General features: G+C 41.7%; 1 protein-coding gene across 2 annotated transcripts; it reads left to right on the top strand.

Annotated features, from left to right (window-relative positions):
- Positions 1–4,867: 4,867 nt before the first annotated feature.
- THG1L (tRNA-histidine guanylyltransferase 1 like) lies at positions 4,868–12,511 on the top strand. 2 transcript variants are annotated; one of them, XM_085001883.1, is made up of 6 exons: positions 4,868–5,085; positions 5,895–6,071; positions 6,957–7,122; positions 8,190–8,278; positions 9,495–9,602; positions 10,876–12,511. In XM_085001883.1, the coding sequence occupies exons 3-6, from the start codon at positions 6,960–6,962 to the stop codon at positions 11,035–11,037; spliced, it is 522 nt and encodes a 173-aa protein (XP_084858009.1). In that variant the 5' UTR covers positions 4,868–5,085; positions 5,895–6,071; positions 6,957–6,959; the 3' UTR covers positions 11,038–12,511. The 2 variants fall into 2 exon arrangements, with proteins under 2 accessions (XP_084858009.1, XP_003134152.3); XM_003134104.5 differs by having other exon boundaries at positions 6,953–7,122.
- Positions 12,512–13,955: the final 1,444 nt, after the last annotated feature.

The following is a 13,955-nucleotide window of genomic DNA, read 5'->3' as shown; positions in this document are numbered from 1 at the left end:
TGCAGAGATGTTCTCCCATTCTGTGGGTTGTCTTTTTATTTCATTTAGGGTTTCCTTTGCTGTACATGTCTCAATTTAAATACCACTTCCTCAGGGAAAACTTTATGGTTTGTCTCCTGTCTCCCAATTAGGGTAGGGCATTCAACCTGTTTAACAACACTTAACACAATTCTAGTTCAGCAGACACTTGTGAAATTCTTCTTTTAATGTCTTTTTCCCTCAACTAGCCATGAACGCCATTGTGCAGGCACCATGGCTGTATTGTTCAGTCGATGGGTAAATTCATGGAATTAAGCGGAACAAGGTCATAGTGAGGCAGGAGATAGATGGGCTCCAGGATAGACATTTACAGCTTGCCTCTTATTTACACTTCCTGAGGCAGGAGATAGGTGGGCTCTGGGATAAACATTTACAAACAGCCACCTATCTATACTTCACTATAGAAGTAACAACAGGCACAAAGCAAATAACTTTTTTGTTGTTGTTGTTGTTTTGCTTTTTTGTTTTTTGTCTTCTGTGAACTTGTTAAGCAGTGGTAATGACAGGATCAAAAAAGGGGCAGAGCCCAGCCTGGTCAAAAGACCAAGAGGATCAGGTCTGTCCTCAGGATCAGGCAGACCCCAACTACACATGCACAGAAAGACCCCTCTGGGTCAGGAAGTGAGAAGGTACCAGACCGTAATAAGTCTAGATAACCTTCCCACCATGCTTTGCTTAGGAATCCATCTTGGCCAAAAGATGCTCACACAGATGGGGGAGGCCCTGGGTGTAAAAAATAAAGGAAGATAATTGGCCAAAGGAAGACAAAGACCCAGAAATGTCCTATATAAGTCATTTAAATCACCTTTCTGGCATGCTTCTCATTCAGGGGATGCCCACACCCTCACTCACTTGGGTGTGTAATACTTTTTTGCCTTTGCCTTAGATAAATAGAATAATTCTCTATATTTCTGTGCTCTTCCACATGTTGTACTATGTTTCTAACACTAAAGTTTTTACCTGTTTTTTCACTCCTTTCCTCCTTGAAACATTCTTGCTTTCAACAGTGAGCAAGAATCAGACCAATTCTGCTTTTAGCCTTGGTTTTCATCCAGGCTGTCCAGGTTCAGTTCCTGAGCAGAGAATTAAGACCTCACTTTAGGAGTTCCTGTCCTGTCGCAGCAGAAAAGAATCTGACTAGGAACCATGAGGTTGTGGGTTCGATCCCTGGCCTTGCTTGGTGAGTTAAGGATCTGGCGTTGCCATGAGCTATGGTGTAGTTTGCAGATGTGGTTCGGATCTGACATTGCTGTGGCTGTGGCACAGGCTGGCAGCTGTAGTTCCAATTCAACCCTTAGCCTGGGAAACTCCATGTGCCATGAGTGTGGCCCTAAAAAGCAAAAAAAAAAAAAAAAAAAAAAAATCGATTCAAGCTGTCACCCACTGCTATCTCTCCAAAATCAAAATGGATTAGGAAACATACATCTAATTTCCCCTTTCTGTTCTCCTAATGTTTTTTCTCAAGACCTCATGACTTGTGGAACCTCTGCTAAGTAGAGAAAGAATGGGTATTTGACTAAATAGGTTCCTTTAAGGATACAATCAATGACTATTCAGAAACAAAATCTATTCACTCTGACCTAGGCAAGTTTTGTCTCAAAAATGCAGAACAACTGTATTATAGCCATTGCAAGATCTGTAATCATTAATTTATTCTAGAATAATAGTTCTAAATGTTATGCCCATGTATGTCATAGTATGTCCTACTGCTTCTACCTGCCCCTAAACCATTATGGTTCATTTCAGGCAGTTCATTCCTGGAAGCATATACCTTACTCCCAGTGAGAAATTTGATTAGAGTGGTTCAGAGCAGGGAAGGAGATTTTAGAGACAAATTATTCCTTCTTCTTGCCTGCCTCCGCCCTGAATTTCATTTACATAATGCAGCTCTTAGTACAAATGAAATGAGTCAGCATCAGGGAAGCCAAAGTGAAATATGACTTCCATACCAAAGGCAACTTTTCTTCCTGTCAGTCTCAGTAAGTAAGCAATCTTTCTTCTTTTTTTTTTTTTTTTTTTGTCTTTTTAGGGCAGCCTCAGTGGTGGCATATGGAAGTTCTCAGGCTAGGGGTCACATTGGAGCTACAGCTGCTGGCCTACACCCTGGCCACAGCAACTCAGGATCTGAGCCATATCTGTGGCCTACACCACAGCTCATGGCAATGCTATATCCTTAAGCCATTGAGTAAGGCCAGGGATTGAACCCATAGATACTAGTCAGGTTTGTTACTACAGAGCCACAACGGGAACACTAGTTAATGATCTTTTTGAATTTTTAAAAAAATAGAGGTCAGTGTCTAGTTAGATAATAAATCTCTTTTTTGTGTCCAGATTTATTTATTTTTTTTACTTTTACTTTTGGTAAAATATACATAAAATTTGCCATTTTAACTGTACAGTTCAGTAGTGTTAAGTAATTCACATTGTTGTGTACTCAATCTCCAGAACTTTTCATCCTAGAAAATTGAAATTCCATACCCATTAAACAACAATTCCCCTTCCCCCACTGTCTCCAGCTCTTGCCAACCACCACTCTACTTTCTGTCTTCATGAATTTGACTTCTCTAAGGATCTCACTGAGGTTCCAGAATCACACTGTATTTGCCTTTTTGTGAAAGTGTCCCTCCCCCGAAGCCCCAGTGCATGCCAGGCCTCTTACTTGAACGGGACGCCCAGGGTTTGCTCTTTCACTCTGCTCCCACTCCAGCAACCTGAAATGGAAGTAGGAGGCACAGTCTGGTTCTGAGATGCTCCGCGTCACTCTACCCTTCAAAGCTTCATTTCCATTGAGGCCTGGGCTGGGGTGTAGGCATGTCAAGGGCCTTCTGTGTAATTGGCCTGGTGATGGGAAGTCCTCTCTTCCTGGGTTGGCATGGTGCCTGGGGGCATTTTTAGCACCAGCCTGATCCTCTAAGGACCCCTTGAAGAGGAGAATAGGGCTCCCTTTGGCCCTTCTAGCTCTGTCTCCAGATCCTCTCTAGGAGGGGTGACTTTATTTTCCCAATGACCTCAGAGGCATCTCCCAACTCTACACCCCCCCTCCCCCGCAACCTCTGAGATCATTCTTATGGGACTGATAACGATGGTGACCTTTTCCAGGCCCCAACGGCTGAGGAGGATCGCAGTGAGTTACCTCACCTTTTCCTCAGGTACACCACATCACTGCTCCTTCTCATCTACTGGCCTAGGCTCCTCCAGAAACCTCAAAGTGGTTTGCTATGATTTCAAAACCACTTGTTTGTGACTTAAGTGAAGTTGTTTTAATCTACTTCTTTAGGGCAAAGACCAAAAAAAGAAGTTTTTAAGTAAAGTTGTTTTGCTATAAGAATGAAGGAAGTTGTGTCAGGATGTCGTCATCTCATCTATAGTCATTGATAAGCACTCAGTAGCTCAGGTGCTGAGGGGCCCCACTGGGAGCTTATCAAAAAAACCTAAGAAGCAGCTATGGTGAGGAGACTTAGACTGTAAGTACCCAGAGTTTTTGAGGACTATAGGACGGTTTTGGTCTGGGCAAGTTGTCTCTTTGTTGACCTAAACAGCTCTCTGAAGACCCTTGGGGCATTAGCTCCTGCTTGGATAAAGGTGATCCTTTTATAGGCAGTGGCATAAGCTGTGCAGGGATACTGCAAAGATCATCTTGCCCCTCAATTCTGGGCCTCATTCCCTAGTAACATGCTCCAGTAAGAGGGGACTTGTCACTTTCATTTAGCTGGGAGCCACACATGAGCCCATGGTTGGCTAGGTCTACTCTCCTGAGAAAGAATTTCATAGGAAAGATATATTTCAACTGAATTTGGACTTTATTTCTCTTATCTCCCCTTGCCTGGAACAGTGGTGTAATCAATCTACAATTTGGAGTATGTTATTTCTTTGTAGGTTATTAAGAGGCATGTCCTGTTTGCTATTGGCTTGTAGAAATATAATTCCCACAGTAAACTTGTAGTAAATAAAATACTGGCAAAGACAGTCTCAGTCTCTAAGCATAATTTGCCCTGAAACAAAATACATCTCTATCTCTATATTTCTTTCTGGATGAATGTATAAGATGAGAAACTAGTGACAGTAATTGCTTAATTAGGAGTCAGTGAGAGATTTACTTTTCAACATATATCCTTTTATATTATTTGAATGATATTTTCCTGAGGCAAAAAAAAAAAAAATGTAAGTAGGTAATGTTTTCAAAAAGTACAAATGTTAAAGTCTTATTGTTACTAGTATTTACCAGCAACAAGAAATCAAACATCGGGTCTTTGTGAAAAAGTTGAATGAGTTAATTTGGGACTACCTATGTCGGAATTGAGACGTTTTGTTTTGTTTTGTTTTGTTTTGTTTTGTTTAAGCCATACTTTGGAATATTTAATGACGTTGGAAAATGCTCAAGGTGAATAGAATAAATATAAAAATTGTGTAGGCTTCTGATTCCAATTTTGTATGAAAACACATATACAAAAAAAGGACTGGAAGGACCCATCCACAATGCTTTAACCGGGAGAGGGGACATATGGTGTTGATTTTCGTAACTGTGTTTTTTGATATATTCCACATTTTCTACAACAAATTAATAAATGACATTTAGAAAGAAAAAAATCACAACTAAACCTTCAGACTTGGCTAGAAATGAATTTTTTAACACTTCATGAGAATGATTTGTTGCAGGACCGGGAAGAGATAGGTGAGCAACCACGCGCGTAGTACTAAAGGGAAGAAAAGAACCCTCCTTCCCAGCCAGGAAATCGATTAAGAACTACAAGGAGAGGCGAGAGGAGGGCTGGCCTCCACTGTAGCTAGAGCGGCCACGAAAAGTCACAGGAACTTCCGGGGCGGGGCTCTCGGATCCTTTCCCTTCCGTGGGGAAATGTGGGCCGCTAGCAACGTTAAGGTTGGCGATTGCTTGGCTGCCGCTTCCGTCACTCTGAGACGGTACTTGAAATTGGGGGCGATCATGGCAAAGAGCAAGTTCGAGTATGTGCGAGATTTCGAGGCTGACGACACATGCCTGGCCCACTGCTGGGTGGTGGTGCGGCTGGACGGCAGGAATTTCCATCGGTAAGCGAGTTCGGCTCGGAGCTGCATGGTTCGCCAGCGCTTCCGGGGAGTCCAACACCTCTGTCTCAGCTCCAGCTCATGGTTACCAGAGTAACGCAGCAGCCAATGAGCGCATGGCATTGAGCATCAACCTACGTGCCTGTTGCAATTTGCTTGAACGTGAGGGGATCGTTGTAGTTAAATGAGACAGGGTACTCCCCTTGTGAGGAGCTGGGCTGGCGTAACCGTTAGCACGGCCCTAGTGGGAAGAGGCACCCTCGGGTGCATTATTTCAGCTCTTCAACCTTTGCCGAGCTATCTTGTTGGCTAGGTATCTGCGGCCTGACTCTTCAGCGGCCTGTTGAGGCTTTGCTGTGGGCAACACTGTAGAGTATGTTCTTATTTCATTAAAAGTCATGGACTGGCCTCAGAATGGAACTTTCTCAGGAAAAAAGAAGTGTAACAGGTGGGAATGTAAGTCTTAAGAAGTGCTCCTTTAAGATTTATTGAGTACTTCCAAGGACCCAAGCATAGTTATATTTTATATTAATCTCCGTCTAATCTTAAGGACAAGTCTATGAAGTAACTTTATCCCCATTTCACAGAAAAGGAAAGAGAGGCTTAGTATTTATATCCTTTTTTCTCAATTGGTCAGAGTAAGAAAAAACTAGAGTTCTTAACGAAATGGATCAGTGTGTGGCTAGTGAAATGTTTGGTTTTACCGCACTAGTACAGTATCTTCCTCTTTGAACGGCCTTTTTGATCCGTGGTGTTAATGACAAGCTCTCTTCGACCCATACCCTTTTCCCTGTTCTCTCTACCCTATGAAGGTTTGCTGAGAAGCACCACTTTGCAAAACCTAACGACAGCCGTGCTCTCCACTTAATGACCAAATGTGCCCAGACAGTAATGGAAGAACTAGAGGATATTGTGATTGCATATGGACAGAGTGATGAGTACAGCTTTGTGTTCAAGCGGAAGAGCAATTGGTTTAAGAGAAGAGCCAGGTAATTCTGTGGCCTAGCTCCTTCAGAATATTTCCTCCCAGCACTGGTTTCTGTTTATTATAATCACAGACTTAGAGATGGCAGCTTAGACTGTTGTACTTCACCTATAGCTGGGCATCTGTATACCTCTGTATCTGATTCTTTTCTCTCCGTTCCCCATCACCTTAGCTTCTAGACTGATCTGGCATTGAACATTAAGACCAGAAACAGACTAAACTTTTAATTATGGAGTACAAAACAGACAAGTCTGATATTTGATTTGGCAGTATGTTGAAACTCTCACAGGAAATAGATCATATAATGAATTGGTAGGTTTTTAAAACAATGATCCCCTTCCTTCTAAGACTTAAAAAAATCCTCTTGAACCATAAATTAACATTATTGCCTATGGAGAAAAATTTGGTATTAGTAAGTTACTTATAGGACTAGAAGGAGAGGCAGGCTGCATTTTTTTAAATCATTCTCTCTTTTTAAATTTTTTTATTAAAGTATAGTTGATTTACAGTGCTGTGCCGATTTCTGCTGTAGAACAAAGTGAGCCAGTCATACGTATATTCTTTTTCTCAAATTATCTTTCATCGTGTTCTATTTCAAGAGATTGGATATAGTTCCCTATCTGTACAGTAGGACCTCATTGCTTATCCATTCTCAATGTAATAGTTTACATCTACTAACCCCAAACTCCCAGTCCACCCCACTCCCATCCCTGCATTTCAGATATATAAATGATAAAATAGTTTTTCATGGCCCAACCTATCTTATCTCTCAGCTTGTTGGACAGTTTGTGTTATCTCTCTGTTACACCCACAGACCCTGTAATGGTGTTGAATTAATGTCATGTATTTTCTCTTTTCTTGTTCACCCAATGTGCCTTTTGCAAGTAAGTTCATGACTCACGTGGTCTCCCAGTTCGCCTCCAGCTTTGTGTTTTATTGGCGGAGTTACTTTGAAGACCAGCCTCTTCTGTATCCCCCAGGCTTTGATGGAAGAGTCGTGGTGTATCCTAGCAACCAGACCTTAAAGGACTACCTGAGCTGGCGGCAAGCAGACTGTAAGTGAAACAAAACTAACAGATGTAGTTAAGCCACTAATTCCATATATTAGAGGTGGTGATCTGATACAGTTTTGGCTGATGCATATTTTGTTTAGAATACAGTATTTCAGAGGCTTTTTAAATTAGTTGCAAATGCTTGAGAAATCGGGAGATTTTATGCAAATACTCCTTATTTCCAGCTCTTTTAGGGTGGGGGAGGATTAGAAGATCTGGCAATACTAGGACTGTATTCCCACTTAGTATTGGATAGAACCTGTGCAGTGACTGCTTGCCTTTACCCTCCCCCCCCCACACACACAAGCACACACACACACACACACACACACACACACACGAGCCAGTGTACCTCAGTCACTACCATTCCTTGTTGTTCTTCTGGGATTACCTACGCTGCTCTACACACTTAGGTTCCTTCTGGCCTCAGTGGGTATTTGAGTGAATTGTGACCCCTGCATTACATTACTACAGTGTGAGGAGAAGTTCCTGTTGTGGCTCAGCAGTAACAAACCCGACTAGTATCCTTGAGGCTGCAGGTTCGATCCCTGGCCATGCTTAGTGGGTTAAGGATCTGGCATTGCCATGAGCTGTGGCGTAGGCCAGCAACTGTAGTGCCAATTCAACCCCTAGCCTGGGAACTTCCATATGTTATGAGTGTGGCCCCGAAAAGACCAAAAAAAAAAAAAAAATTACTACAGTGAAATGTTTGTGAAATTTCTGCTCATTTAGTATGCCTTGATTTTGCCAGAAGAACTGGAAAAGAGGTGGGAATGATATAAATCAAATAACTTTGAAAGTATTCCTTGGCTTAATGCACAAATTAACAGATTTGTGTAAAGCACAACTGAAATGACAGGATAAATACCTTAGGAAGTAGATTTTTTCTGCTTCACTATTTCCCCCCCCCTCCCCCCCGCATGTTCTGTATGTGTGGCTTTGGGAAAGTAATGTCTCTGAGGTCTCTTTACTTTAAAGAGGAGAGATGTGGAGTTCCAGAATTGTTTGAAAGGTGAATATTGAATAAAGATTTTATGTGTATACACAGTGCCACTCTGCTTTCCTTTCAGGTCACATCAACAATCTTTATAATACAGTTTTCTGGGCACTTGTACAGCAGTCTGGATTAACACCAGTACAAGCTCAAGCGAGACTACAGGTATAAAGATTTTATTGCTTAATACCAACTAGGGAGGGACATTCTCCTCTACCCTCACTCAAGACACTTTTCTTTCTGTTTAAGCTTTGTTTTGAAAGGACATAGGGCTTATACAAAGTGCTGCTTGCTTGCCTTGTGACTGTGGGTCAGTTACTACTTCTCCCTGAGCCTCAGTGTCCTCAGATGGAAAATGGAGTTAATGACCCTGGCGCTACACTCCCACTTGGTAATGCGTGGCTGGAGCTGTGTATTGGCTGCCCTCTTTATACAGGGCACGTGCTCTTCTTCTTGTCAGCCCCACCTGGCTTCTTCATTATTGCCATTCTCTGCCAGAGGCCTGGAGTTTCTTGGGTTTATGGCTCCTGTGTATCATTAAGAGTTTAGCAGGTCAAATAATTGTGCTCAGTTGCTTCTGTTCAATGTTATCCTCTCTGCCTTAGAGGTTTTTTGTTTGTTTGTTTGTTTGTTTTTAATAGGTAAAAGTTAGAAAATAATAGTTCCTATCTCATGGGTTTATGGTGAGAACTAAATGGCATGATGCATGTAAAACACATGGGCTAGTACAAAGTATGCTGTAAGTACTTAATACAAACTGGCAATTATTGTTAGATGACCATGCTGCTTAAAGGAAAACTAACTCTGAAATGAGGTGATGTGGTGTAATAGCTCCTAAGACAATGCCTAGGACATTATAATGACTCAGTATATGGTTGTCATTAGTAATGATAATGATGATACATGTGTATCAGTATTAGGACGAGTCGATCTAGCCTGAGTCTGGAAGCATTGAGTTTTGAGTTTAGATTTTGATTCTTATAAGAATCAAATTGTCCTTCAGCCTTGGACAATTTATATACTCTTTCTAAGCTTCAGAATTCTCATCTTGAAAGTGGAGGTGGTTATGCGGGTCAAATAAGAAAACAGACATAAAGTAGCTGGCATAGAACTGGCACTCGTACTAATTCATCCTCTCACTCTGTCACAGTAGTGACTTGTGAAGCCAGTTATTTGCTACAGAAGACAATTGTATGAATTTTGTCATTTAAATCAGATCTGAACTGTGCTTAAAATGAAACTTTATTAACATCTACAATGTTTGATAAAACATTTCAGCATCTTATTTGTTTGTGGACGTTTAGAGAGTGGAATGGACTGGGGAAGGTGGCTGGGGAGAGAGAAGACCTACAAAGCTTTTTCTCTCTCTTTTTATTTTCAGGGAACTCTTGCAGCAGACAAGAATGAGATTTTATTTTCTGAATTCAACATCAACTATAACAATGAGCCAATGATGTTCAGGAAGGGGACTGTGTTGATATGGCAGAAGGTAATGCTGTTATGTCCAAGGAGAGGTGGAGGTCACAGAGAGAGCCTGTGCCCATCCCAGGCTTTGCCTTGCCTGCTGCCTGTTGGCTGATGTGACTCAAGTCACTTTCCAAAACAAGATGCTGTAGATTTTCATTTTGGATGCTCTCTTTGTCAGTTTCTTTGTTAGTACACTTTGTGATCTGGACTCTCCCCTTCTGTAAGTAGAATCCAGAACTTAGTACACTTATTTTTCCATGTCATAAGCTCTCCCGAAATCAGATCCCTTTAAATGGGTATAGTGCAGATATGAGGACTTTTTGCATTTAGAGAATATTTAAAAACTACTTTCTTCCACACTGGAGAATTCGGTTAACTGGCCCATCTATCCCATGAGAACTGTAATCTGAGATGCTGATGTTGTATGTGAGCGTTCTGTCCCTTGCAGAGTGTTCGAGAGATTCCCCAGACCTTCATACTTAATATTTGGTAATGAGGCTGTGCATTCACCTAAGTCCTTAATTCTACCAATATTTTCTCTCTGTACCAGCTCTCAGACGTAATAATGTCTTTAAACTGACTTCCTGGAGTACCCACTGTGGCTCAGCGGGTTAAGAACCTGACTAGTAACCATGAGGAAGCAGGTTTGATTCCTGGCCTCATTCAGTGGGTTAAGGATCCGGCGTTGCTGTGAGCTGTGTGTAGGTCACAGCTGGGATCTGGCATTGCTGTGGCTGTGGCATAGACTGGTGGCTGCAACTCTGATTCAACCCCTAGCCTGGGAACTCCCATATACCGCAGGTGCAGCCCTGAAAAGAAAAGAGAAGAGAGAGAGAAAGAGAAAAAGAAATTGATTTCCTTCTATCTAAAGTAGTGGGTTTTTTTCTGAAATGAATGTTTTAAAGTATCAAGGGGTACCCTGAGAGCTAGGTAAACCACTGGCAACTTGGGCTCTTTTGTTTGTATTTTTAAAACATATTTGTTCTTTGACACAGATATGGATACTTCTTAATGCAGGTAGGAGAGCAGAAATATCTTTAAGTCAATGATTATTGCTAACAAGCAATAGGAAATCCTTTGTTCCTAAGATCTCCCTTCAGAATACAGTAACATTTTTAAAAAGTATTTTTATTTGTAAAGAAATTCAATATGGTGAGGGGGGTGTGTGTGTGTGCCTGAAACATACACAAGTCAAAAGTATATAAAGTAAAAAAGTAAATTTTCTTTCCATCTGCCTCTCCTCTCCTCAACCCACTCTCTAGTTAACAGTGTCGATATTTTCCCTTTACCGGTAGGTGGATGAAGTCACAACAAAAGAAGTTAAGCTGCCAGCAGAAATGGAAGGGATGAAAATGGTGGTGACTCGGACCAGAACTAAGCCAGTACCCTTACACTGCGATATCATCGGGGATGCTTTCTGGAAGGAACATCCAGAGATCCTGGATGAAGACAGCTGACCCTTTGCCTTTCAATCCTGGCATGCTTGACCATGCAGAGCCCTCCAAGCCTCCTGGTCTTAGGTGCCCCTAGCATCTCTGCATCCTTGGAAGCGACATGACTCTGGTTGGGAGGGGAGCAAGGAACGGGAGGATGGATGTGGGTGGTGTATCGTGTTCTGCTTTAAGTGGAACACCTTTTTTTGCAGTGTTGAAACATGGTTCCTTTGGTTGAAATGCATTTTTACAAAATCGTGGTACTATTTTTATAAAGCAAGAACTATTTTATGCCTTGCAGAATGAATCATTTTTAGATTATGGCATAAGTCTCATAAAAACCTGTCATGCTCTTTTCACCTTGATGGAAGATGAGCCCAGACTTTACTCTCACTCACCTGTTCATAAACGGAGATGCCAGTGACCTTGATAATCTCACCTTTTGCATCATCTGCTTGGATTCATCTCTGGCCGACCTGGAGTGAATATGGATTGATGCCTGCCTGATGCCTCTGAATTCAGGAACTCCAGGACCAACTCAGGGCTTTGTGCCTTTCTCCAAGTTGGCACCTTGGGCTGAACAAGAGTTGTAGTTGGATGTCCTTGTGTAAACATTCTGCAGATTGAGTTGGTGGAGTTGTCGGCATGATCATCGTCATCTTGCCAGCGCGATGATTCCAAGGCCATTTACCTCTTTCTAAAAAGAAAGAAAATTATGTGTCTTTATGAGAGCAAAAACTTGTGAAAATAGATGGAGGAGGAGGAAACATTTACCCTCTGTCCTCTAGATACTTCAGTTTGAAAAGTCACCTCCCTGATATTCTCTTTTAGCCACGGCAGTTTAAAGGATCCAGCCTTGTCACTGCGGCGGCTCAGGTTGTTGCCATAGCACAGGTTCAATCCCTGGCCCAGGAACTTCCACGGGCGTAACCAAAAACAAAACTAAAAGTCACCTCCCTGTTGGACCGACTGAAAAAGATTCTTAGTAGCCTCTGTATAATCAGAATAATGACATTTGAATTAGAGAGCAGAGGAGCCCACACTCCCCTTGAGGTCACGGGTGGCACAGGAGTCCTAGTCATTCCACCTGCAGCTGGGCCAGTGGAGTTGGGTGAGGAGCAGCCGGAATTGCATGTTGTCAGGATGTTGGCCTCTGAAGGGGGAGGCAGTGGGGGTACATGGTGAGAGAACGCATATTTCCTTTTGTCCTCATTTCATATTTTAGAGGAATAAGATTAATTTGACTCTATAAAGAACTAATTAAGAGACAGCCCACATCCCAGTGCCTGGTCTTACACTGTAGAATTTACAGCCAAGAAAATGTATTTTTGAAAGGGCAATGGCTGGTCTCATCCCTCGCTAATTGACACCCCATCTGTCTACACCTTTTTTTCCCCTTCCTGTTATCCTTCACAGGAATAGGAGATGTGGCTTATGTTTGGTAATTGATAAAATATCTTTTGAGAGAAAATAAAGGTTTCAACTCCCTTGGCCTAAATTCTTCATTTATTTTTTTTGTACAGATGCAGTATGTGAGTCTACCATCTGTGTGTGTGTATGTCTTTACATAAACCAGGATCACATTTCTTCATCACAGCAGTGGTTAACAGACTTCAAATGTATTTGAAATGCCTGCTTAACATGCCAGTTCCAAGCTCCCCACATGAGTATTTTGGGGTCCCAAGGTTTTTGATGCATATAATCATCAATCCACTCTGAGTGACAAGGTCCAAATAAGCTAATACTGGACTGTGATAGGCTAAGAAAGGCCGTGAGAATGTAGCTCTTATTTGGCAAATGTAACTTAATGGTCAGTAAATTATAGCATTTTATATCCAAACAATTAGTTAAGTAGGTATTAGTACAGATTTTCAAGAGAAGCACCCAAGGGAATTTTGTGCTTTCTGTGGGTGCTACGTCACACTACAAAGTCTATCACCTGAATTTGTTATAAAATAAGGGGACACGCATGCACTCATTAAATTGCCAGCAGTTTGCAAGTTTGAGGTTTGTGTTGGGGCAGGGGGTTTTGAGCAAAGAAATATTACTGGGTTTAATATTTATGCCATAATGAAACCTATTGAATTATGTAGTGTTAGAAGTATTGTTGGGTGGTTTTCAGCATGTTTTTGTAGCATGTATTTATTCTAAAGCATACTTCATAGTTGTATATTAATTCTCATTCTGCTCTCTAGGAGAATAGTATTTTTTCAGGTTTCCTTTCCAAATCGTAAAGAAATTTAAAAATATACACAAAAGCTACCAGTATAGACTAAACACCAGTTGATAGTAGTTTGGGGGAGTGATGGCAGTTAGGAAGGTGATTGGGTGTGGCCTGTAGGTGAATGAAAACAGCTTTGTTGGATGAAGGGTGATATCTGGGTTTTTGGTGTAGACTGTCATTTTCATACCAAAAAACAATGTTTTGCTGAGCAGAGTCTCTAAAGTACAACCAGGTTTTGTAAGTCCTCCATTATTCCACCCTCCAATTGCAGGATCCTCATTTCCTCCAGGTGCTTAGCAGTGCTTGGAAGATTGGTGATAGTGAATTTTCTTTAACACTAGCTTCTTTCCGGTGTATGTGTAAATTTCTTTTTGCATACGGTGTAGGAAATCCAAGACTAGGACCTCCCCCCTCCATTCTAAAGTTTCATTGTACGCTTAAGAAATATTAACATTCATAGAGAGCATTTGGTATGTGCTGTAGAGGCAGTATCTCTTCATTCTTCCGACGAGTCTATGAAATAGGTAACCATTTCTATCATATTTCAGATGAGAATGTAAAGACCCAGAGAAGCTAAATAGTTTGAGTTCAGCTAGGCTAAACCCCAGTGGTACTCAGAACGAAAGCAAATTGGGGTACTCCTTGCCCTCCTCCCTCTGCTTCTCCACAGCTCGTTAGGGGTAGACTGGCAGTTGCAGAAAGCAGAGAAACACCGGGG

The sequence above is a fragment of the Sus scrofa genome, chromosome 16 (genome assembly GCF_054392235.1).
Source record: "Sus scrofa isolate SSC_HxYL_T2T_F1_AM1 chromosome 16, Sscrofa_HxYL_maternal_Yorkshire_Landrace_v2.0, whole genome shotgun sequence".
NCBI classification, from domain to species: Eukaryota; Metazoa; Chordata; class Mammalia; order Artiodactyla; family Suidae; genus Sus; species Sus scrofa.
This window is presented reverse-complemented; position numbering and strand designations above follow the sequence as displayed.